Genomic DNA, 25701 nt, shown 5'->3' on the forward strand with positions numbered 1-25701 from the left:
AATTGTTATTTTTTGTCTTGCACAAAAAACGTACTTAAATATTTAAAAAAAAAGGGTTTTTGAAATAATTTATTTATTCATTTATTGTCTAACTAAGATTTAGGATGATTTTCTAAGAGAATATGCAAAAATATTATAATATAAGTACCTGAATTTCAAATAATTCCACTTATTCATATATGTAACCAGATATTTCGCGTCGCCGAAGAGTTCAGATCGACTCTGTTTACGTTTTCTTTCGATGAGACGAAAACTATGGAAGACTAAACAGGCCAAAAAAACTTATTTTTCAGTGACGAAAATTCCAATGTATTATTAAGCTGAGGCTGGCCAGTACCAGATGGGTGACCATTTGTATGAGTTTGGTTTTTAATGTGTATGTGTGTGGGGGCCAGGCTCCCCAAAATGGGGGGAGGGGGCAATTTAAAGCAGAATAAAAAAAAATTATTTCAGCGCGTTTGGTCCACCGTAGTCGAAAGGCGGCAAACGTTTTCAAACGAGATCGAAAAAAATGATGCTATTTTTAACACAAAGGGCACAATATTTATCGAATTTTTTTTTTTTGTATCGATTATTCAAAGCATGCTCTGTTTAATAATGGTCATGCATTATTCGGCTCGCTAAAAAAAAATTGTTAATTTATTTATCAAAAATTTTAAAATGGCTTTTTTCGTATAAATATAAAAAAAAAATTTTTTTTGTTTTGCTTAACTTAAATTAATTATTTTACTTAACATATTCACCGAATTTCACACTTCAAAACTCAAAAGCGGGATAATTAAACACAATCGAAGTTCTGATATTCAGACGTCAAAATAAGGTATGCAAACAATGTTTTTTTTTTTTTTTTTTTTTAATCTATAATTCTGTCCCTTACAACAACACAATATGTTTTGTTCAGTTTCAGATGATTATTTTAAGCATATTTGTTCCCACTTCAAAACAAGGGGGGGGTTGTAAGCAAAAAAAAATATATATATAAATATCGTTTATGAAAAATAAGTACACTGTTATAAAGTTCATTCTTCTCCTAATAATCGCTGAAAATTTCGTATTGATCGGATAATTACCTGATTTTTGGTAGATTTTTAAAAAGACGGTCCGTCAAAAAGTACTGACCTGCCCCCCCAGTTTTGGCGGTGCCTACGGTTTTACTTATTAAAGATACATCTGTCTAGCCATTAAGGAGCACTACGGATTGTGACAGAAAGAATTCTGTCTATAAAGATTTCTCCATAATTGATTGAGAACAAATAGTTGTAGCATTAGGTGTGTCGAATTTTTTGGTAATTTTTGACACCCTTAACACAAAACTGCAAATAATATATATATATATATATATATATATATATATATATAACGTAATTTTTTTTTTTTTTTTTAAGTGGGTTGGGTTGCTTATTTTCTTTATGCAATATACTTCCAAAATAAACTATTAAAGTTTAAAAAAAAAAAGAATAATAGAAATATTATTTATTAAAAAACAAAAAGCGTTTACAAAGTGCATGCGTACGCTTATGCAGATTTTTTTTTTTTTTTTTACGTAATGAAATTAATTGAATTTTTTCAATTTAAAAATCTATCAAAATTTTTCTATGGGTTCAATTTTTAACATATTTTCAAGTTTAATGTGAAATTTTATGCTCTTTTAGGTACTTGTACAATTTAATCAAGGCATTAAAAAATGAAAATATCGGGAAAAGGTTATATTGTACGTGTCCGTTTTGGACTGAAGATCTCCGAAAAAAAAATTCATTTACTTTTATCGAGTATTTTTTTCTTTTTTTTTTTTTTATAGCGGAAAAACGTTCTTATGAGAGCGCGTTGAAGTCAGCCATTATGGAATGTTTTAAACACGCCACAGGGAGATAACTCCATGTAAAGCGCCAATACTCCCTCCCAATCTTTAATACTAGCTTTCTTCCTAAAAATCGAACCCTTTGCTCGGTATCATGAATTGCTTTTTCGCTGTAAAAAAAAAAAAAAAAAAAAAAAACACTTGATGAAATTAAGTGATTTTTTTTTTTTTTTTTTTTTTTTTTTTTTTTTTTTTTTTTCGATATTTTCATTTTTTAATGTCTTCATTAAACCGTACAAGTACTGCTATTTCCAATAAACCGAATATAATATTCTAGACAAACGTTGTTTCTCCCCCCCCCCATTTTGAAATGTCAAATGTTTATTAAAAAGAAAATAATTAATTTTCTCACCTAAGGTTTATACATTACAAATTGAAGATAAAAGATTAATAAATAAAATCTAATTTAAGACAAAAACAAAAGAATAGTTATGTGCAAATTTACGTGTAAAGTCAAAAGTTTAAAACCTTTTTTTTTTCTTTTCTTTTTTTTTTCTTTTTCTTTTTTTTTTTTTTTTAACCTCACATTTTGAAAATATTGTCCTGTAAAAATTGGACACCTACATTTTATTTTTTTTTTATTTCATTCAATGTTTTTTTAGATTTTTGAAAAAAAAAAAATTCATTGCATAAAGAAGAAATAAAATATTTTAAATCAAAACTCATGTGATTCTTTAAGAGAATAAAAAACAAAATGAAAAATTTGTCGGCGGGGGTTTTCTTTTTCAAGTAAACTTTGATGAGTTAAATGTGATCATTTCTTTTTTCCAAATACGATGACCCATAATTTGATTTAAACACGTCAAAACTTCAAAGGGGAGATAAGACACATATCAGCACTTTAAAATGTTTGTTTCTTTATATCGTTACTACCGGGAAATATATTTGGTCTAATGTGTTGTGTTTGAAATAATTAATTATAGCGCTTTTTGGCCTCCGTATTTGTCAACTGGAAGAAAGGGAGACAACTCCGCTCTGTGACCACTTATTAGATTTTAAAATCGTGGGCCTTTCAGATGCTTGCTTAAAAAATTATTTTATTTAAAAAGTACACACTTCTCACATTCATCATTTCTGGACTATTTTTTGTGGCGTCATTTCACATGCAGCACCAGAGGAGGACCATGCACACGCGGCTTGTTATTTTTGTCCCAATTCAGTCTATCTCTTTTTGGGGCACTAGATATATTTCCTATTAAAAACTGACCTTGTCTTTAATCACTCACATGAGGGGGCAAGTAAACAGGTATACGAATAATCATAAACTTAAATGTTGGTACATTTTGATGCCAAAAAATTAGATTTTGAATTCTTTTGATTTTTACTTATTACATGGTACAATTACAGTTATCACCATGTTTGCATTAGGATAGCACAATGTGCTCCTTATATTTGACATTTAGGTGCAAGATATTTTGAAAATAAGTTTGTATAAACCACTAAAATGTAAAAATTATGATTTGGTAATATCCTGGTTTTATGGACAAAATCCTGGCATATGTAATGTTTTTAGAGATTTTTAGCAGTCTATTACTATTGTGGTATTCATGGCAAAAATTATTGCATTCAAGAAAAAAACTTTTTTTTTTTTTTTTTTTTTTTTTTCAGATGAATATTATTTTGGGAGAGCAATTTTAATGTTTTAACAAAGTTATATTAAAGAGAAATGTGAAATTTTTTATGATGTTTATTTTTATACAAAAATTTCATTTCACTTTTTCTATTGAGATGAATTTTTTTTTTTTAATTCAGATATTCTCTATTAAATTCATATATAAAAATCTTGCTTTTGTATTTTTTAATCATTTTTTTTTTTTTTTTTTTTTCCAGAAACCAAATTATACTTTAAAATTTACTTTGGCTGGCCACACAAAAGCTGTCTCATCAGTAAAATTTAGCCCAAATGGAGAATGGCTCGCAAGTTCATGTAAGTAAAAAGTTTTGGTATTTAGAGAATCATTAAAAAAACAAAAATACAGAAAAATCTTTATGATGTATGTACTCTGCACAGAATGAAGATGCCATATTCCAAAAATTACGTAAATTGATCAGGCAGTTTTTTTTTTTTTTTTTTTTTTTTTTTTACTGAGAAAATAAAATTTATGATCAAGTGAGACTTAGAATTTTTAGACGGCCTTGTTTTTAAACTCAGGGGAGACAACTCAATTTAAAATATCAAGATCAAAAGCAGCCTGATAATACATTTAGTATTAGAATCACTAAAAATCATAAATTTTGATTTTGTTAGTTTAAAAAAACAAAAAACTACTTGATCAATTTACGTGATTTTTTTTAAATGACATCTTCATTCCGTGACGAGTATGTACATCATAAAGGGTTTTCTGGGTTTTTTTTTGGGGGGGGGGGGTTAAAATAAGTGTAATTCTAAATAAACACAAAAATTTCAAAGGACAGGCATTTGTGGTAATAGTTGATTTAATTTTTTTTATAATGATTAAATCTACTTTTAGCTTTTTGATCTTTTATGATTTCTGGACTCAATTTAAATCAGCCTATGCCTCAATTGTGTCTATTATCTGTGTTCAGTTCAATTAGAACACTAAGTCTTGCCATCTTAGTGTAAACAAAACAAGTGTATTTGTACACACAATGTACCATTGGTTCTAGTTTGCATAGATTTATCTGATTAGATTAAAAGGTTTTAGATACAATGAAAATAAAATTTTGTTTTCGGATGCCTAGATTAACTGGCAATATGGCATTATTGACTGTAATCCTTGCTAAATATCAAAAGTAGACGGTTACAGCCAATTTTGTGTTCCCTGATGAAAAAAACTTCAGAGTTATTGTTAATTTCTATTGTTTTTAAAAGGGGTGTAAATCCTGACAAAAAATCTGGTTTGGAGTCCTGATTGGCAGATGGTGAAGCACTGCAAAACCTTTCCTGAAACTGTGCTGGCTCTGACCGTATTGACTTGCCTTTGTGTCAGACTTTGCAATCCCATAATATGTTTGTTTTTTTTTAAATATTTTTACTTGTTTATTGTTGTTTAAAAAAAAAAAATTTGTTTTTCTGTGTTTGTTTTCTACCTAGCTTTGTAAGTTTTTAGTGGTTGAATTTATTTTGAAGAGTTTATTTAGTTTTAAAAAAAAAAAAAAAAAAAGAGTAATGGGGTAGATATAGTCCCCCCCCCCCCTCTAAAAGAAATAAATTTGTATGTTTTTTAGGTAATGTCCAAGATCACTGCTCGGAAAAAAATCAAACTACTAGAAGATATGTAACGAAACCGAATGTATATATGTTTATTAAAAAAAATTACTTGTGCTATTAGGAAGAAGAAAACGTTTCTTGTATTATCAAATAATAAAACAAATATATTATTTAGAAAAATTTAGTAATACAAAATACTGTTAGGAACTCATTCAATATATGTTACCGTGACATAGGCTGACATATATTCGGTGGGTTTTTAACAGTATTTTGTATAGTTTTTTAGTTTTAACTAATTTACCAAACGTAACGTGTTCAACACAGTCCGTCGCCATTTATATTTTTCAAATATATCGGTAAATACTGTTTTTCGAGCCAAATAAACATTTTACATTTAATAAAAACACTAAAAAAAATATCTAGTTTGGTAGAAAAGTAGGTTTTGTTTTACTAAACACATATTCGAAAAAGTTGTCCAAAAACAAATATATAACAAATAAATGTTATTAAAGGCAAGATAAATTATTTTCCTACCTAACTGGATAAGTTTTTACTGGTTTTAGTTAATGTCAAATATTTTTATCTTTACAATTCACCCGTGCATGGAGTATCTGGACTGATGCATCTCTCACTAGTCTCTCACTCTTAGTCCAAAAAAAGAATCAAATCTAATAGGTCCCACACTATCGGCCAAGCTCCAACCTCTGTCCCATCACTGCAATGTCATATCCCTGTGCCTGTTTTACAAGTACTTTAATGGAATGTGCTCTGATGAACTTATAGCATTTGTGTCCTCTCAACGCACATCTCCAACTAACCTAGCAAAATCTCACCCCATCACTGCTGAGGTCTCTAGATGCCAGAAAACCTTCTATTCTGTTAGTTTCTTCTCTCGTATTACTAGACTGCGGAATTCCTTACCTGCTTCCTCCTTTCCCGACTGTACTAAACTGCAGAAGCTTAAATGCAATATGAATAGATATCTTGCTGATCAACTCCCCACAGTCCTCTGTTAGACATCACCCCAAATAGTCTTCCCTTACGTTTCAAATGGCAATATGCCTTATTGAAGGTGAGAAAGTTTTCATTTTTTGTTCTGTAACATTAATAATTTTTTTTCTTATGAAAATGTCATGCAAGTCACACTGGAGTTTCTCAATAGTAGATATATTAAAAAATTCTTGTGTGTGTTCTATGGTTCACTATCAATAAGAATCATATTTCATCTTTAATCCTTTATGACCTGAATTATGATGGAGATGATTAAAAAAATATTTATTGTTAATTTTAGATGGCGGCATACCGAATGTAAGCAATGGACAGTTGCAATCTGGAGATATCTGACATCTACCCAGATACTGAACTAATATGTATAAGGCGTGTTTGAATCAATTCCCACTTTATTTATACCATTATATTCATTTATTTACAACTGAACGAATTGGTTTAACCATGTCATAAAGGGTTAACGGAAAAATCTTACTATGTATTAAAACAAATGTTTTACCCCAAAATAAAAAACAACTTTGACATCAGAGAACATGTGATTGATTGAAGATAAATTTAAAGAAAAAAACAGTAAATAGAATATTTTTAAAATTTTTATATTACATAGTGTCTTGTTTTGTCTATTATCGTCTTGTTTCTCAACCAGACGATCTTTCAATTCATCCAGTGTTTATAATAACAAACTGTATTGTCAGTCTTCTGAACTGCAAACCTACTTAAATGTTTGGAACTTCTATTGAATATCTTTGACAAAATAAAAAAATATGGTTTTCAGATTTTTTTTTTTTTTTTTTTTTCTATTACAGCTGCCGACAAACTCGTTAAAATCTGGGGTGCTTATGATGGAAAGTTTGAAAAGACGATCAGTGGTCACAAACTAGTAAGTTACTTTACCAAATTTAATGAAATAATGTTTGATGCTGTTTTTAATGTATGAAGATTTTTTTTTTTTTTTTTTTATAGTTTCCTTTTTTTATTAGCTGCATATAAAAAAATAACACTTTTAGTCAGAAGAAAAAAATTTTTTTGTAATTTGGAGCACATTTATGTCTTAATGAAGCATCAGTTTCTGTTGAATCACAAAGAATTCTTGATTTTGGTTTTAAACTTCATGAAAGGATGTTTTTTATCATCCTCAGTATTTTTTCTTTCTCTAACAAAATACAAAATCTAAATTCTAATAACAAATTTAATTACACTCATAATTTAACCATTCCACTACCAATCTTTTTTTTTCTTTTTTTTTGTACTCAAAAATAAACTTTTTATCAGAAAAGTTTTTCTTTCTTTTTTTTAATGTTATATATATTAGATTTTAACATTTTAGGAACATATTGTACTGTGGGTAATATAGAAGAACTATACACTCATGAGCAAAAAAAAAAAAATAGGCCAAGAATGAAAGAAGGAAGAAATCGATTTTTCAATATTTTTCCATGAATTTTTAATTTTTACTGAAAATTTCTATTTTGCAGATCATTATTATTATAGCATATAATAATAAGTGGAAAAATTGATCCTAAAAATGGTAAGACCGCATCTTGGCAAGGATATAAAAAATCGAATTGCAAGATTAAGGCAGTCCAAAATGACTTACAGGCAGGTTTTAGATATTTTAAGAAAAGAAAATGTGATAACATCTCTTCCTGCAGTGAAACGAATTGGTCAAAGGTTCGAAGTCGAACGCTCAGCAAAAAGGTAATCTGGATCTGGTTGTCCTAGAGCATCCACTTTGAAGGACAACCACGGGTTTAAATTAACTGTTTTGAAGGATAGAAAGAAAACTTATGTTGACCATAGCAAAAAATTCAAAACGAGCTGGAAATTCTCTTTCTAGATATATAATATCTAGACGAATGAAAGAAATGGGATTTTCTTCTAAAAAGTGTGCAAAGAAGCCATTTTTATCTAAGAAGAACATCGATGATAGAGACTTTTCTCGTGTTATGGCAAGAAATACAGAATGTTTTCTAGTCAGATGAATCAAGATTTTGTCTTGTTAGTGATACTCCTGAAGGGTACATTTGAAGAACCGGAGAAAGATTTTCGTCAAGTTGCATAAAAACGACAGTTAAACACGGAAATTGAAGGATAATGGTGGGAGGAACTTTTACTGCAAAAGAAAGTGGAAAACTTATTAGATGTGAGAAGTTAATCAATGCAAAGGAATACATTCGAATATTAGAAACAGGACTGTTACCAAGTATCCAGAAGCTGGAATATCCCAGACCGTTAGTTTTCAATATGATAATGCCCCTGCACACACTGCTAAAGTCACAAGAAAATGTTTTTTTGATAATTCAATTGATGTGCTGTTTTGGCCAGGTCAAAGCTCCAATTCTAAACCCAATCGAGAATATTTGGTCCATAATATCTCGTGCATTGGCTGGAGGAACTTTTTTGAACAATGACAAACTGTGGGAAGCTGTGCAAAGTGAATGGAATAGCGTCTCTTCTTCAGTGGTCAACTTTAATTGAGAGCATGTCTAAAAGGATTGATTTTTTTAAAAGAAATCAAAAGGGAATGCGATTCTATACTAAGCATTGTTAGTCTCGTCCGTGTTCAATTGTTCTTTGTTCAATATAGCTTTTAGTGCAGTGAAATATATAAAATTTGATTGGCCCATTGTTTTTGCTCACGAGTGTGTATCCTAATGGTATATATTATTATTATTATTATTATTATTATTATTTTATATAATATTATTTTTATTATTAGTCTTTTTGTCTTGTGCTGATATTATAAATTTTGTGAATGACTTCCAACTTTTCTTGTTTGTTGCTGTTTCACTTGTGCCACTCACAACGATCATGTCATTATCAACTAATCCCTACATACCTTACATGGTCTAACGTGCGGCCATAGAATAGCAACCATTTTTGCCTTTTGTTATCCGGGGCGGTGGTAAGATCACTCACCCACCCCATCCACCTCTGCTCCATGCTGGCGGTCTATAATCCGTTAACTTCTAAAATTCCTGAAAGTTCTCAAAATATTTATTTTCGTGGAATTGCAATCAAGACTAAAATCCATTTAAAACAGTTTTTACACACATAAAACATAAAAAAACGTATTACGACCTTAGAAACTCATTTTGGTATAAAATTTCAGATTTTTGTTAGCTTTTTATTATTTTAATTTTTTTTCTATCCCCACACCCCCACCCCACCCCAAATATCGCAACCTGGCATGTGTCAACCGGGTGGACCTCCACTTTTGGCATGCCACTGCATGTGCTACCTTTTGGTCATTAACATGGGACACACTTTATAGCCACCCTATTCAAAATGTTGATTTTTTTTAACTGTTATATGCTGTCACATTGGGTGTTAGAATAACGATATAATCTGCATATAAAGTCTCCTATATGGCATAATTTCTGCAGATGTTTTGCGATTTTGTCAAAGATGATAACGAAAAAGAATGGGCAAAGTACTAATTCCTGACTGTTATTCCTTGAACAAATGAAAACGTTAATATAAATGGCAATAACTTTATTAAAATACAAATTCCCTTACGTAAAACATATCACTAAAGATAAGCAAATCTTAAAATGTATTTCATCTTTGGTGATGTTTATGAAGATACGAACAGAAACAAAAAAAAAAAAAAAAGGTTGCCAGAGTTTTCATCTGGCAGTTTTAATAGTCTGCAGTAAATTGATTTATTTTTTATTGTCTGGCATAATGATTAAAGTGTTTACTTATGGCCAGGAAGATTAAGGTTTAAAGACTCAAAAAATCATACTTTGTCACCTTTGCTATACACTGAGCATTGTAAAATTAGAATCAAGGGTAAGTGGAGCGACTTGACAGAGAACAAAATCTAGTAGAAAGTTGGACATACTCTTCCACATCAGCCATGTGGGCATCAGAGTAAATCAAAGGATTGACAAACTTGATACAAAGAAAATCAAACTAACTCTTAAATTAGGATTAGTAATAGTTATGGTTTGGGGGGTAGTCACTCAGACTTGGGGGTTACTTGTAGGGTTGTGGTTGCTATTTGAACTTAGGGTTAGTAGTAGTTAAGGAAAGTTTTTTTTTTTTTTTTTTTTTTCCCCCTCTCTTAGAGGAAGGTATATATATATATCATAGTTATCCATGGACACATGTTTTTTCATCACTTCAACATGACTAAACCTAGCAAGATTCAAAACCAGACCATATTTTTTATCTTAATACATTCAATTATCAATATTGCATGTAAAATTAAAAAATAATGGTCCATACTTATATATATATATAATATGATGATCCCTTGAAAAATAAAAAAAATTGGTATTATAGTAAATTCGAGAGAGTTGATGCAGTGATGGCAGGTGATTAAATGACTTACTGACTAAGTGTTTTTTTTGTTTTTTTTTTTTTTTTAATGAATGATAAAAAGTAATTTTTTTGTGTAGTTTCAAATGTTAAGAAAACTTCAAAGACTATATATATATATATATATATATATATATATATATATATATATATATATGCCTGCAAATAAATGGCAAAGGTCTATATTGTTATATGCTCTGTAATCACATTGAGATTCTTAAATTAAAGATTTGTATAAATAAAAAGTAAAATATAATTGAAAAAAAATATTTCCACATAAATGTGTGTGTGTGTGTGTGATTTTATAAATAGACAAATATCATTTATTTTATTTATTTATTTTTTTTTTAGTGTATGTAGATCTTGCCTATCAACAACAATAAATCTCTTCAAAATTTTAACTGTTTAAATTTATAAACCTTGTTTTGCATAATATATAAAAAATTAATGATATTTGACAGTTTATTCAATGTTGTATCGGCCGTCAGAGTAAAAATAGATTTAAAAGTATGGTTTGTAAACTGATTTCAGATCATAACCTTTGACGTTTCTAAGTGTTTTTCTTTCTTTCTTTAAACAGGGCATCTCTGATGTTGCTTGGTCTACAGACAGTCGACTTCTTGTTAGTGCATCTGATGATAAAACTTTGAAAATCTGGGAATTAGCATCAGTAAGTTTCTTGCAATTTTCTTTTTCCTCTTAGCATTGATTCCTTTTTATAAACAGGTATCACAAACCAACTAGTTTAATGTGGGGGGGGGTGAGAAATTTTCCATGGAGTTCTGCTTTTTTTTTTTTTGTAAATCAGAATCTGTTTTGGTCCCCCCGATTTATCAGAGAGGGACCTATGTTTTCAGTGGCGTCCATCCGTGCATCCGTTAGTCCGGATGATTGCCAGATAACCATCCATTAGTTTTTCCTGAAATTTTGCCACAAATTGTATCTTATTAAATAGATGTGCACCGTAAAAAAATTATTTTGCGAAAATTCCCGTTGCGTCCCCAGGGGCTCGAAAGAGGTAAAAAATAGCCAAAAATGACACTTGTTGCTCCATAGCGTTGGATCCATCCATTAGATTTTCCTGAAACTTGGTCAAAATGTGGAGGCCATTGTTTTTAATATAAATTCAGTATGGGTGACCCTGGCAAAATTTTGGTTCACATCCTTCTGGGACTTTTAGGGCAAAAAAAAAAAAAAAAAAAAAAAGAGCCTTTTTGGAGCTCTTTTGTCATATTACTCAGAAACTTGATATGTATGTCTATATAGTAGTTTTCCATGATGCTGAATTCAAATCTACATCTCTTAAGGCATGAAACTGCACCGTTTGTCCATTTTCACTGGGATTCGGCGTTACCAGGAGCTCAAAAGGGGTCACAAATGCCCCAAAATTGCAATAAATGACACTTTTTACTCATAACTTTTGCCCCATCCATTAGATTTTCCTGAAACTTGGCGAAAATGTGAAGGCAATGTTGGCCCTTCACACTTCTCACATTCATCATTTCTTCACGATTTTTTGTGGTGTCATCTCACATGTACCACCAGAGGGAGACCACGCATGCGCAGCTTGTTTTCTTTGAATTAAGAAAAGGCGTTTTGGTGCTTGTTTACATTGGTGATCTTTTAAATAGACGCATTTCAGGTGAAAACATTACATACTTATGTGTCATATCAAAATTAGTATAAACTAGCATTTCAGCCCGGCGTTGCCCGGATGTGTATGTTGACCAAAAAAAAAAAAAAAAAAAAAGTGGTAGTAAGAAGGCAGGCTCAAACCCGTAACGCGAAAGAGGAAAAGAACGGGGGGGGGAAAAACCTGACATCTTTGCTGTTACGACTACCGCCAAACCGAAAGTGACGTAGGTTTTAATTAAGGTTAGACAATCAAAAGGAGAAGATGACTTTTAAAAATATTGGCGACCCCCAAGTTTGTTATACTGAATTGGTTGCAGAGCTCTTCCACATTAAATCATATGCTAAAACTATATGTTGATAAATTTTATTTTTCTTTTGGATCATTTTTTGGGGTGAATTTTTGGAATTTATTAATTTCGCCATGGCACGTATCTAATGTATTCACCTGAAATGTGTTAGTTTAAAAGATAACCAATGTAAACAAACACCAGCGTTTTTTTTGTTTTTTTTTAAATTTTTTTTTATACCAGGTTAATTCAAATTTACTATTTTCAATGATGGAGGAGTTATTTTTTAATGCTAATGTTTTTAAAATGAATGCATACAATATTGTGGCTCCATGCATAAAAAAAAACTGTTCTATCTAACGAAGAAATGACCACTATTCAATATGGTGAACTAAATATACGGTTGGTCTTAAGTTGTCTTTCTCTGGTGCTACCAAATCAGGCTGTCTGAAGATATTGGCTTCCTGACTTAAATGCGTCATGCACTGATGTTATTGTTTTTTTTTCTCCTTTCCCTTTGCAAAAGTCAATTATGTTCTGCAAAAACAAAAATCAATTTTTTCTACAAAACAACTAAACACCATGAATAAATATTTGAAGATATAAGGAACTTAAAGCATAACTTTTGCCAAATAAATGATTGAACTTGAAAATGGTTGAGATGGCATAAAACAAAACATTACAAATAAATATTTGTATAAAAACCTTTTTTCAAAAATTACTAGATTCAATATTAAATTAAAATTAAAGGTTTTGCCACACCCTTTTCTTTGTTTTTAAATTGCATCAGACAAGGCATGAAGCCATTTTTTATAAAGAATTATAAAAAACCTACTTCAAGATCAAAAACTTGCCAACCATAAGTATTAGATGGAAGTGGATTATTAAGAAAACTGCAATTCTTTCCTCGTTGTCAGAAACATAGCTTATGGAATGTGAGGACTAAAAGAACAAAATTAGGAAAGCAAAAATAATGAGGTTGCCGAAAGTTGACCCAAGATCTACTTTTTATTTTCCTTAAATTATAATGGGGATTCGAGTTAGTAAGAAGCCTTTGATACGCAAATCAGAAATAAATGTACAATCATATTTTCTGTTCTCTTTCCTTACATTTTCATAATTTTCCAGCTGTTCATTTTTTTATGACTTTCCTCTAGTTGATTCATTTTGAAAGTATTTTCTTTTTTCTTTCTTTTTTTCTTTTCTTTTAAGTTATCCACAGCATTTTTAAAAAATGAAAAACATGTCTAACTTACAAGAACTTAATTTTTCCAACTCAAATTGTGGCACAAATTATTTTAAGGGATATACAGTTGGAAAATCAGTCAAAAACAATTTTGCTTCACTTACTTTGTATAAGCTATTTGAGTTAAAATGTTTAATGAAAGTATAAACATTTTATGTTGCTCTAAATATTGGTTGTGAGTAAAATAATCAGTGGTAGCCATCTTGTTTCTGCAAGTAGAAAATTGTGTTTGTCTGTTTTTATGTTCCAATTCAGAATTTTTTTATTACTGATTTATTTAAAGAAAAATCTAGTTTAATCTCTAATGTACTATGAATCATTTTACAAAGATTCAATATTCTAACTGTTGAAATAGATCTTTATATAAACGGTGAAAATGTCAAAATTGCACCTTGTATCATTTTGTACATTTCTTCAAGATGTTTAGGCTGGCAATCATAATTTGGTGTCTAATTCTCCTGCCAAAATGTGCCATCATTGTTTGTTTTGCAAACATCTATGTGCCAACATTAAAAATATTTCAATATAATGAAAAAGAATATGATATATAATAGAAGATGAAAAAAAAAATGGGTTATAGTCAACTAACATACTTTCTAACTTGACATAGTGCTACCAGAAGCGGTGACACGGCAAATCGGTTCCTTCGCTTTTTTTTTCTCTCGTGTCTATGTCTCCCCTGTGCATGTATTCTTTATCACGTTTTTATTTTTATTTTTTGTTTTTATAATTATTGAAAAGCTTTATCAGTCTTATTTTAATCAAGAATTATTGAAATTAGTTATATTTTTTTTATTATTTTCAAGAATTATTAAAAACACTATTTGTGCCCCTTTTTTTTTTTTTTATAGAATTATTAAAAACACTTTCAAAAATCTTTTAAGTAATGAACTATTTAATCAAGACTAATTGTTATTTTATCTGTATAATCTTATTAATTTTAATGTATAGTTTTTGATCATGTCCTTTTCTTATATTTTCTTTCAATAAATCTCTTCACAATAGAAATACTGAATAACAATAAAAGTTAAAGAACTGATTTGCCTTATTACAACTTCTGATAGTGCTACACCAGAAGTTAGGCAGTACGTTAGCTGCCTAACTAAAAAATGTGTGTTAGTGTGTTAATTACTTCAGGTTTATCATTAGAAGAGAAATCTATATGAATCTGATCAGTTCAATATTTAAAAAATTTGAATCGTTTATATTCTAAATTTTGTTGAAATTATTGAATCTTTTTTTTTTTTTGTGGTTATTGTATGATCATTGACCATTATGATAGTAAGTTTTTAAAGCCTTCCTAGTTCAACTTAAAACTATGAGTTCTCTCTTAACTACTGTTTAAAATTACAGTTAAGTAAAACATTAGAATGTGTGAGGAATACAGCCTATTTTGTGTAACCGAGCAAGAGAATATTCATCTTCTAATATTAATTTAAAAAAGAAAAAAAAAAAATCCTTTCAATGTTAAAAGCTTTGTACTTGCCTCTGAGAGAAATTAAATACTAACTGCTGTCATTTTTGTGTTGGACATGGTGTCTACCTTTGGGACCTGCTGTACAATGCTTCTCTCTTTATCCTCCCATAATATATAATGTTTTACTATTTTCACTCCCCCCTCATAAAAAGCTAAAAGGGGGGGGGGGTCATAAAATACAGTTAATTTAAAAAGGCAGGATTTGGATGCCATTAGCCAGAAGTAAAAGCAAAATTTTGTAAGCAAAAAAAAAAAAAAAAAAAAAAAAAAAATCATGTTGCATGGAGACGCAAACTCGCAAAAGTGAAGTTTGTAAGTGAACATGTTATCGCTTGGGCCACGACTAAACAGATGTTATGATGTTGCTAATATAGCTTTTTAAAATCAAATATTGAATCGACTTTGTGCATGCACAATTTACAGCCCCCCCCCCTTTCTTCAAACAAAACCTTTTTCAACATGAAATAATTGCCGATTTTTTTTTTCCAATATTATGCGTCTTAGAGATCACTCTTTCTAATGGGGTCCTGCCTGGATATGACTTTAAACTATATCCAGTGGTGAGGCCCCAACTTGCAGGCATTGGGAAGTGTGGAGCCACCCTTTAATTGCCATTGCTCCCAGGTCCACTCTGACCCGGAGTGGTAGTACTTATTAGGGTCCCAATTGTGGGTTGAATAGAAACACTTGAAAAAAAAAAAAACAGATATATTCTATTAAAAAAATTTTCTTCAAAATCATTGGATTCGGCATTAAATAACCTGAGAAGGGTTGATATGTCGTAAAACAAAAACAACCAACCAACTTTCTAATGGTACCACTTCGTGCCGCTTCGATGCAGATGACAAAAGTTTTTAGCAGATATACAAACACACATACAGACGGCTGAGATGTACATAATAGAAGGTTGAATTTCTATAAGATTTTGTTTCCATTAATATATGCAACTATGATATTAGACTCCAAAGTTTAAACTATTGACCCAAGTTGATGGTGATATATATTCTATACAAGTCAACCTTAATACTTGATTGAATTTTGAAACATTTGTAATGCAGATTATCAATTTTTTTCAAAGACTTATCTATGAAAACAAGGCCGATAGCCATTAGTCACATACTCTAGTGTAATGAATGAATGCGTGAATGTAGGATTGACATGAAATTCTTAAAGATAAACTAAAAATTGGCTGAAATGACTTAAATAAAAATTTCTGGAAAAACTAATGGACGGTTATCCATCAATCATCCAGACTAACGGACAGACGGACCCATTGAAAACATAGGTCCCTCTCTGATAAATCGGGGGACAAAAATGTTACTCCATACCTCTTGCTTAAAAAATAAAATAAAATGTAAATGTGTTACAGACCGACCGATGGAGCGACTTACATGCGACTAAAAATGCCTTAGTATGTAAGGGTTTCCCTTTCCACTGCCAAGGAAAAGTTACAAATGTAAGTGCAGCATCTATTAAGAACAGATACTACACTTTGATCTTGGCGAAAAGGCCAAGAAAAGGGTATTTATTTGCTCCCCCACCGAGTAAATTAGGCACAAGACTGATTTTTAATGTGAAGGGGAAATGGGGATCAATTCCCCAGGGAGTAGGGGAGCTGGATAGTGACAATTGGTATGAAGGGTTGCCCCTATATTGACCAAGGTCTCATATGTGGGGTTGCCCCCACATATGGTCTTTGCTTGTAATATCTGCTGGAACAGATACTACACTTTGATCTTGTATATATATATATTTTATTGTCGGCAAAAAATGAAATTAGAATTATAAAATTGAAAAAACAAAAATTATAAACAACAAAATTAGGCAGAAAGCCCTATAAGAAATTGAGGAAGGGTACAGGGTCTTTGTGACTAGAGTAACAAATGTAAGAAATGAAGACTTTGGAGTCTTACTCTTACAACATTTACCATAATACCTCATTCACTTTGTGGATCCTAATCTAGCTAATGATTCCCCAGTATTTGGAATAAAAGAAAACATATTTACAATTTTTGAAAAAGGTATCTGTATGTTGTGTGAGCATTTTTCTTTTTTTTTATTTATTTCTTTTTTTTTTTTTTTTTTAACATATGATCTTATTTATTTATTTTATTGATGTCAAAAAATGAGTTTACAATAATAAAATCATAAAAACAAAAATAACACACAACAAAATTAGGCACAAGGCCCTATAAGAAATTGGGGAGGGGAGGGTTCAGGGTCTTTGTGACTATTGACAATTGATAAGATGGACTTTGAAGTCTCACTCTTGACTGGCAACATTTACCACAATACCTCATTCACTCTGTGGATTCTAATCTAACTAATATATCCCCAGCGTTTAGAATAAAAGAAAACATATGTACAATTGGAGAAAACATATGTACAATTGGAATATATTTTAACATATGATCTTAGCCAAAAGGTCAAGAAAAGCTAAGAACAGCATCTATTAACAACAGACCTTTGATCTTAAACAAAAAGGCCAAGCACAAAAGTGTTATGGACAGACCGACTGACCGACGGTGTGACTTATAGAGTTGCTTGCACGCGACTAAAAATAAGCTAACAAAATAGGCCTGTAGAAATCAGATTAAAAAAAAAAGATTTTTAGTATAAAAATCTTCTTACTATCTCTACCTCTGTATTATACTTATTTAGAAGTATTATTTTGTAGTATTCTTATATGGAAGTAAAAGAAACTTATTTAGCTATCTAATTTGCATGTGCATTTATAGCGTGTACAAACGCGTATATAAATTTGATGGTGTTGAAAAAATCATACTGTAAGAAATATTGATGTTTGTCCAGAATTCCTCCTACATTAAAAAATAAAAATACAGAAAAATCATTATGATCTATGTACCGATCATGGATTTAAAAAAAAAATAATAATAATAATAATTTTCCAAAAATTATGTAAATTTATCAAATTTTTTCCAGAAAATCCAATTTTATGAGGGAGTAAGGATGGAGTTTCTCTCTCGGTCTCTCTCACACATTGTAAAATTCATCACTGGTTACCTCCCCGCTTAACAATCTCTCCAGAAATAGAAATCAAAATCAGCCTTGTTAGAGCTATGATTTACTATTGGGTTGATGCAAAAATGTCATTATCTTTTTTTTTTTTTTTTTTAATTCAATTTCATGTCAAAAACGACATTATTTTTGCACCAATCTAATATTAATCGCTAAAAATCGTAAATGATTTTCTGCATAAAACAAAATCTGCTTAATAAATTTACGTGATTTTTGGAATATGATTTTTCTAACCCATGAAAGGTGTGTACATGAAAGATTTTTATGTATTTTAATTTAGGAGGAATTTGTAACAACCAGATAGATTCTGCTAAAATTCAATTCCACTTTATACACGTTTGCTCAGAATTTACCTAAAGAATTTACCTAAAGTTATTTCATTGTCATTTAGATTTTTTTTTTTTTTTTTCAAATTTTCATAATAAAAAAAGAAAATTCAAAATTACATTTTTTGGTTACATGTGATCGTTTCTGTAGAATTATCAGATTTCATAATCTTTTTCTTTTTATTCATAAACTAGCTGTGAAGAGTTGGTTGCTTGAAATACTTGAAACCAAAATTTTAAATAAATCTTTCATAAATTTCTTGTGAATACAAAACTAAAACTTTCAAATTTATTTATATAAATACATAAACATTAACATTTTGGTAATTTTTATACAAATTTATAATAAGGCCACTAAGTTCTTAGAATGCGTCCAGCAAGTTTTTTAAATGATTGACAATTTCATGCAGACTGACGAAATAACAATATTCTATTTAGTCATGAAGCTGGCTGACAATTTCAAAATTAATTAATGCTTAACCAAGCATTGGTTAATAGTCAATTTTTTGGAGGTAATTTACCATGTACAATAAACTGTTATTCGTAGTCAATTGATGGTTGGAGATGGAAATGTTCAAAAGAGGATTTCGTCATTCAATACAAAAAAAAATCTAAAAGGTTTTTAATGTTCCCTATTTTTTATAATTAAATCACTTTTATTACTGTTGATATCAGCACACATAATCACGTTGGCATGCTGGTTCTCGCTAGATCATGGAAGTTAAGCAACGTTGAACCTGGTCAGTACTAAAATGGGTGACCATTTAGGAATTCCAGGAGCTGTATATGCTCTTCGCTTATCTCAACATTGTTTCCAGTCATCCTGGACTTCTCTTTGTCGTTGGATTTGAGCAGTGCCGATTCAGAATTGTGGTTAGAGATTGCACAACCCTTACCTTATAATTATGCATGAAGCTACTCTTACAAGTTGTGTCCATTGTCTTTCGAGACTGAACGGAGTCAATGTTGATATTAAAAACATTTGGCAGTAAAGTTACAACTAAATAACACTAAACATATAAACTGATTAAGAAATGGTTATGCAAATTAGGCGTTCAAATAGATGTCTTTTGTCTGTACTATACTAGCAGGCCGCCCAGTGTTGCCCGGTCATAAAATATGCTTAAATATATTTTAATTCATACAGATTATATATTTGTTATTATAGAGCCAATTCTCTATTGATTATTATATTGTACCTAATATATAGTTGTGATATCAAAAGTAAAAAAAAAAGAAAAAACTTTCGGGCCATAACTTAGAATTGAAACCAAAACCTACAACTCTACAACCTCATTGCTTAACATCTGAGCTTCACTCATGCGCATATCAATAATTCAAAAATTAATGTAGATTTGTGCATGTAAACAGGTTTAGTCGACTACTCCTGTTTTGTTTTCAATTTTGACCTCCTTAGCAGCAATTTTTGCTGGTTTAAAATCAAACCAAAAATGTGCTACTGGTCCAAATACCCTATGTATCAAATTTCAACTTTGGAGACCAAATATTCAGAGGAGTTTGGTAGAGACTTTCTGCACACACACATTCAAGATCACTTTTAGATATATATACATACATATATTTGTATGCTAGAACGTTTTCATCTTAAATTCCAGGCAATTATGCAGAATATAGAAACTATGCATAAATAGAATTCAGCCTAATAGTTAACAAATCATCTTATAAGAAACCATAAAAAATGAATAAGTAATTAACACTCATTTTTCAAAAGAGATACTAGCAGTGGTACCCAGAGTTGCTCAGGTCGACATGAAGTTCAGTTTAGACACATCTGCTATTTAGAGGATATTAAGCACTTTCATCGATACCCCCCACCCCCGATAATTTCAAAATTAAAAGAACAAATAAAAACACAAAAATGTAATCACCCAAAAAAAGAAGTATTTGACAACCTCCCCACCAGATATTTCGGCAGAAGGGATATGAAAAGAAACTGTTCTCCAGATATTGAGCATTTTTTGTTGCCTGTGTACTGGGGAGAAAAAATAAACTCACCCCCCCCCCTCTCCATAAAATAAAAAATAAATAAGCAACTTTACTTTCAATTAAAATAGCAGGGAGTGCCCATGCGACCATAAAGGAAAAAAAAAAAATGGACTATAACAGCTGGACTCAAACATGAAACGCAAAGGAGGGAAAAGAAGGTAAAAAGTTTGCCCACACATCCACAAATGCTTATGACATCACGTGGTTGCAAATAAAGCGTTTTAAACAGTTTTAGTTTGATGCACATGCTGGCTTGTGAAAACAGCGACTCTAAAAAGGACCCCCCCCCAACCACCCACTTCCAAAAAGTGATTCAGTTGACTGCCATAGAATTAATCTTTTTTTTCTAATTTTTACATATTATGCATCCGAGGCATTGCTCTTTCAGATGGTACCAGTTTTCAGCTGACAAAAGTTTTTAGCAGACATACAAACACACACACACGAACATAGACATCTTTCCTTTATATAATAGAAGATGCAAATTAGTTCATTTTCATGAAGTTGCATGTATATTTATGACTTAGTAAAATTAAGTTTTCAATAAGTTTCAAATAGAAAATGTGGGCTTTTAATGTCAACGTCAGCGAGAAAAAACAAAACTCAACTTTAGTGATAAAATGAAAAACCTTTGGAATTCTCATTTAAATTTATACTTATCCACAGACATCCGTTTTGTCGTATCACAGCTCCTTACCGTTACTAGATGTTGCAAGTATTTTCATACTGATATCCAAGACCCAACATCAGACCACTTGCAACTGTGATTAACAGTTACCATATTTATCTCTAATGTATGTTTAAATTTTTATTATAACAAGCACTTATGTTTGCCCAGCTGGGCAAACTTGAGTCCTTGTACCGGAAAAATATCCAGTAAATAAAACGTTTAGTAAATCGTTATTCTTTTGCATATTTTTTTCATTTCCATACACCAAAGATGGATATAAATATCACTAAAACATCCGCTGGGTCATAAGCTTCATTTCGAACTGCCTGTCTCTCTCTCTCACTCACTCACTCACACACACACACACACACACACACACACACACACACACACACACACACACACTAAATCGAACTTACTAAGGGAGATAATAACTTTCGGTGAATTCCGGAAAAGTATCCAGTAAATAAAATGTTGTTTAGTAAATCGTTATTTTTTGCATTTCCATACACCAAACATGGATATAAATATCACTAAAACATCCGCTGGGTCATAAGCTTCATTTCGATACCTAACTTGCCTGGGTGGATTGCCTGTAGGCTGAGACAAACCGTGTCACACACACAATGCACACACAGTAAATCAAAGTAACTAAGGGAGATAATAATTTCCGGTGAATACCAGAAAAATATCAAGTAAATAAAACATTGTTTAGTAAATCGTTATTTTTTTTTGCGTTTTCATACACAAAACATGGACATAAATATCACTAAAACATCCGCGGGGCCAGAAGCTTCATTTCAGACAGTACGAAAATTTATAATAGGATGAAACTATTAACTGGTTTATTTTTGTTGACTAAAAAACTGTCTAGAAAGGTTGTTGGCTTGACTGTCTATATATATAAAAGGCAAAATGTGTGACCATTTTGTGTATGTCTCGCAAAGGCTTCTTTCGCACATGCTCCCGGGGTCGTTACGATCACTTACAACTGTTTATATAGCCCCTAGATAATAATATGTAGGATTTGAGAACGCGGGTCGCCTCTACATTTATTTATGTTGATTTTTATGAGATTCGCGCTATTTCGCTCTGTCCTCTGTTTGTCCTGCTTTTTAATATAAATAAAGTGAAACTAAATTCAAACCGTTCGTTCTCGGCATCGCGCAGGAAATGTCCAAAAGCAATCAGCTTTGATCAATGTGGGGCCAAACTCCTCTTATATCAGACAATTGCTAATCAATCATCTGTTGGGAAAAAAACCCAGTAAAAGTTGGGTAAACAAACCCAAGTTAACTGCGTGACTTCTATTTGACCTCATTAATTAGGTCAAATAGAAGCAGCAGAGTTAACTTTTATTGCGGCCACCTGTCAATACTTAAATAAATAAATTCAAACATGTTTCCATTGTATGTCTCTGTGGCCCAGTGGTTAACGTCACACAATTTTTTTTCACACTTTAATTTCCAACTTTGCCTCAAGGGTTCGGGTTCAATCCTCATACTCACCTACCAAAACTTTTTTTTTATTATTTTAAACCCCCCGGAGTTTTGATTTACCCAAAGCCACACACATCTCAGAACACCCGGGCATTGCCGGGTAACCCCCGCTAGTCATAATATAAATCTCACCTGTCTGTTTGTATGTCTGCATAAAACTTTTGACAGAGGCAATAGATTTTCACGAGATCGGTATCATTTTGAAGCTCGACCATTCAGACGACAGATATCGAAATATTAGCCAAAAAAATTACTTTACTCTTAACTGGGCACTTTTCTACAAGGAGGAGTCGCTTTTTTCGCTGATATTTTCAAAATTCATTCCCTCTTTTCGATTGTCTGGCCTTAATTTAAACCTACGTCACTTCTGGTTTGGTGATGGATTCAACAGCATCAAACGCGTCACATTCTTTTTTTTTCCCCGGTCTTTTCCTCCTTCGCAGTGCAGGTTCGAGCCTGCCTACCTACTATCACTTTTTTTTTCTCAACACACACCTCCAAACACTCAGGCTAGTTTTTATATAAAATTATGTAGTAAATCACTAATTGTAACCTTAAAATTGAATTGTGTTACAGTTACAAAATATTAAATATCTCTATTTGGAATATGTTTCTAGTATTTTAAACAAACAAAAAATGCACATGATATTAACGTTTTTTTTTTTTTTGTTTTTTTTATTTTGTTTTTGTTTTTTTTTCAATTGCAGGGGAAATGTATGAAAACTTTAAAAGGACACAGTAACTATGTTTTCTGCTGTAATTTCAACCCTCAGTCAAACTTGATTGTTTCTGGTTCAGTAAGTAATATATTTCCTCCTCAGTTTTGTGATATTTGTGAACAAAACGCATCCATTTTATTTTTTGTCCTTATATTGGACATTGCAAAGATCCCAATAATTTTCTCTCTTTTTCAGACTCTATCCCCCCTTCTATTTCTCCACTGTCTTTTCCCCTAACTCCCCCCACCTTTTTGACTCCTACTCTGTCCCCCCCCCCCTCAACCAACTTGTCCTCCATCCTCCCCCTCACCTCCTACTTTCACACACACACACACACATGCAAACTTCATATAGGTAAATAGACACACATCTCAAACAAATTATCACTGTCTTTAATAAATAGAAACTTTTCTTCTGGGTTTGAAATTTTTTGTGAGAAATGACACAGTAGTTACTGAATCTTCATCTGACATCAGAAAAAAATGGGAATAGCGATTTAGACATCTAAAAAAAAAAAATAAATATTTTGGAGAGCAAAAAGTACATATCAACACCTGAAATTAAAACTTTGCAATGCATTGGTAGTTCCTGTTGCTATGTATGCAAGTGAAAGAAAGTTTAAGAGCCAAAGAGGAAGCCCAGTGACTTTGAGAATACATGTATAAGAACTATCCTTGAAGTATCTTAGGAGATAGATCAAACAAAAAGCTCAGTATTGACCAATTCATCAAAAACGTTATTAAAAAATGAGATTTACGTGGTTTAGGCATGTTTCATAACTACCAGATGCCGGCTATGCAAAGAAAGTGTATAAAAAAGTTTTTAGCAAAGTAGTCTGATCCTACCAGATCGGGTTGTCTGAAGATATCGGCTTCCTGACCTAAAGGTCATGGATATGACCTTTAACTATATCCGATAGTGAGGCCCCAGCTTGCAGGCTCTGGGAAGTGTGGAGCCACCCTTTAATTGCCATTGCTCCCAGGTCCACTCTGACCCGGAGTGGTAGTACCTGATAGGGTCCCAACTATGGGTTAAATAAGAAACTGACTTGCAAAAAACAAATATATTCTATTAAAAAAATTTTCTTCAAAATCACCGGATTCGGCATTAAATAACCTGAAAAGGGTTGATATGCTGTAAAACAAAAACAACCAATCCTGACCTAAAATTCACCAGGTATTTTTTCCTTTCCCTTTGCAAAACTCAATCATGTTCTGCAAAGGCAAAAGCAAAAACAATTTTTCTCCATTAAAACAACCAAACTAAACATCATGAATAAATATTTGAAGATATAAACAACTTGAAGCATAAAAAAACCTTTACTATAATGAACGTATTCGGTATTAATTAACAAGAAAGAGGTTGATATGCTGTAAAACCAAACAACCAAATCATTGAAAAAAGATCAAAAGGCGACCATATAAGGTATTCTATACCTCCTGACAGTTAAAAGAAAAGTCCAAGACTTTAATTAATGGCAGGATTTTCTTTTCAGGCATATAAGCCAGGTAGTAAGTCTTTGAATCAAATGCTTGGCCAAGAAATATTTATTCATACTTGTCTAGTTTTCAGATTGGAGCAAAAACAAATGGTGCTAAAATTGTATCATCTTAATTTAACGGTTGCCTACAGCATTTTGTAATTGATACCTTTCACTTTAGTAATATGACTATTTTTCAAAATCTATTATTAACCAGTGTATAGAGTAAAAGAGTAAAATATTAAGATTGGGTGGTTATAGTCAGCTAACGTACTTCCTAACTTCTGGCATAGAACTACCAAAATAGTGACAAGACAAATCACTTCCTTCATTTCTATTGTTCTTCAGTATTTCTATTGTGAAACGATTTATTGAAATAAAATACAAGAAAAGGATATTATCGAAAAGTATACAATAAACAAGATTATACAGATAAAAATAACACAATTAGTCTTAATTAAATAGTTCCATTACTTAAAAAGATTTTTAAGTGTTTTCAATAAATTTTTTTTTTAAAAAAAAAGCGCAAAAAATATTTTTATAAAGATTCTTTAAGACAGAAAAAAAACTTTTCTATGGTTATTAAAAAAAAAAAAAAAAAAAACATTGGAAAAACCTAAAAGAAAAAAAAGAAGTACATGCTCAGGGGAGATAACAACGTGAGAGAAAAAAAGCGAAGGAACTGCTTTGCCTTGTCACTGCTTCTAGTAGCGCTAGGCTAGAAGTTACAAAGTCTGTTAGCTGACTATAATCAATTAGATTGGTCTGAATATCCGATATTTTACGTAAAACCAACATATTTGGTTGACTAACTTAGTAAACAGCTGATATTGGATATCCAAATCTGCTCACAATGATCACATACTAAATCTTTATCAGGTTAAGAGTGGATGTGCTCTGTTATTTAATGAAGGTGAGATAAGACAGTGTGAAATTAACATTTACAAGGATT

At 31.2% G+C, this 25701-nt stretch overlaps 1 protein-coding gene and 1 pseudogene across 2 annotated transcripts in view; one reads left to right on the forward strand and one right to left on the reverse strand.

The window, feature by feature from the left end:
* LOC145285880 (WD repeat-containing protein 5) overlaps positions 1-25701 on the forward strand; it is a 134304-nt gene that overhangs the window by 75038 nt on the left and 33565 nt on the right. For both annotated transcript variants that reach the window (XM_080134342.1, XM_080134341.1), the window contains 4 exons: positions 3689-3785; positions 6845-6918; positions 10945-11034; positions 23258-23347. In XM_080134342.1, coding sequence (XP_079990468.1) covers positions 3689-3785; positions 6845-6918; positions 10945-11034; positions 23258-23347 — 351 coding nt within the window. The remainder of the gene's footprint in view (positions 1-3688; positions 3786-6844; positions 6919-10944; positions 11035-23257; positions 23348-25701) is intronic.
* LOC145286737 (U2 spliceosomal RNA) lies at positions 16322-16532 on the reverse strand (annotated as a pseudogene).

This window comes from Euprymna scolopes, chromosome 10 (genome assembly GCF_053919585.1).
Source record: "Euprymna scolopes isolate OS-2025 chromosome 10, ASM5391958v1, whole genome shotgun sequence".
In the NCBI taxonomy this organism is placed as follows: domain Eukaryota; kingdom Metazoa; phylum Mollusca; class Cephalopoda; order Sepiida; family Sepiolidae; genus Euprymna; species Euprymna scolopes.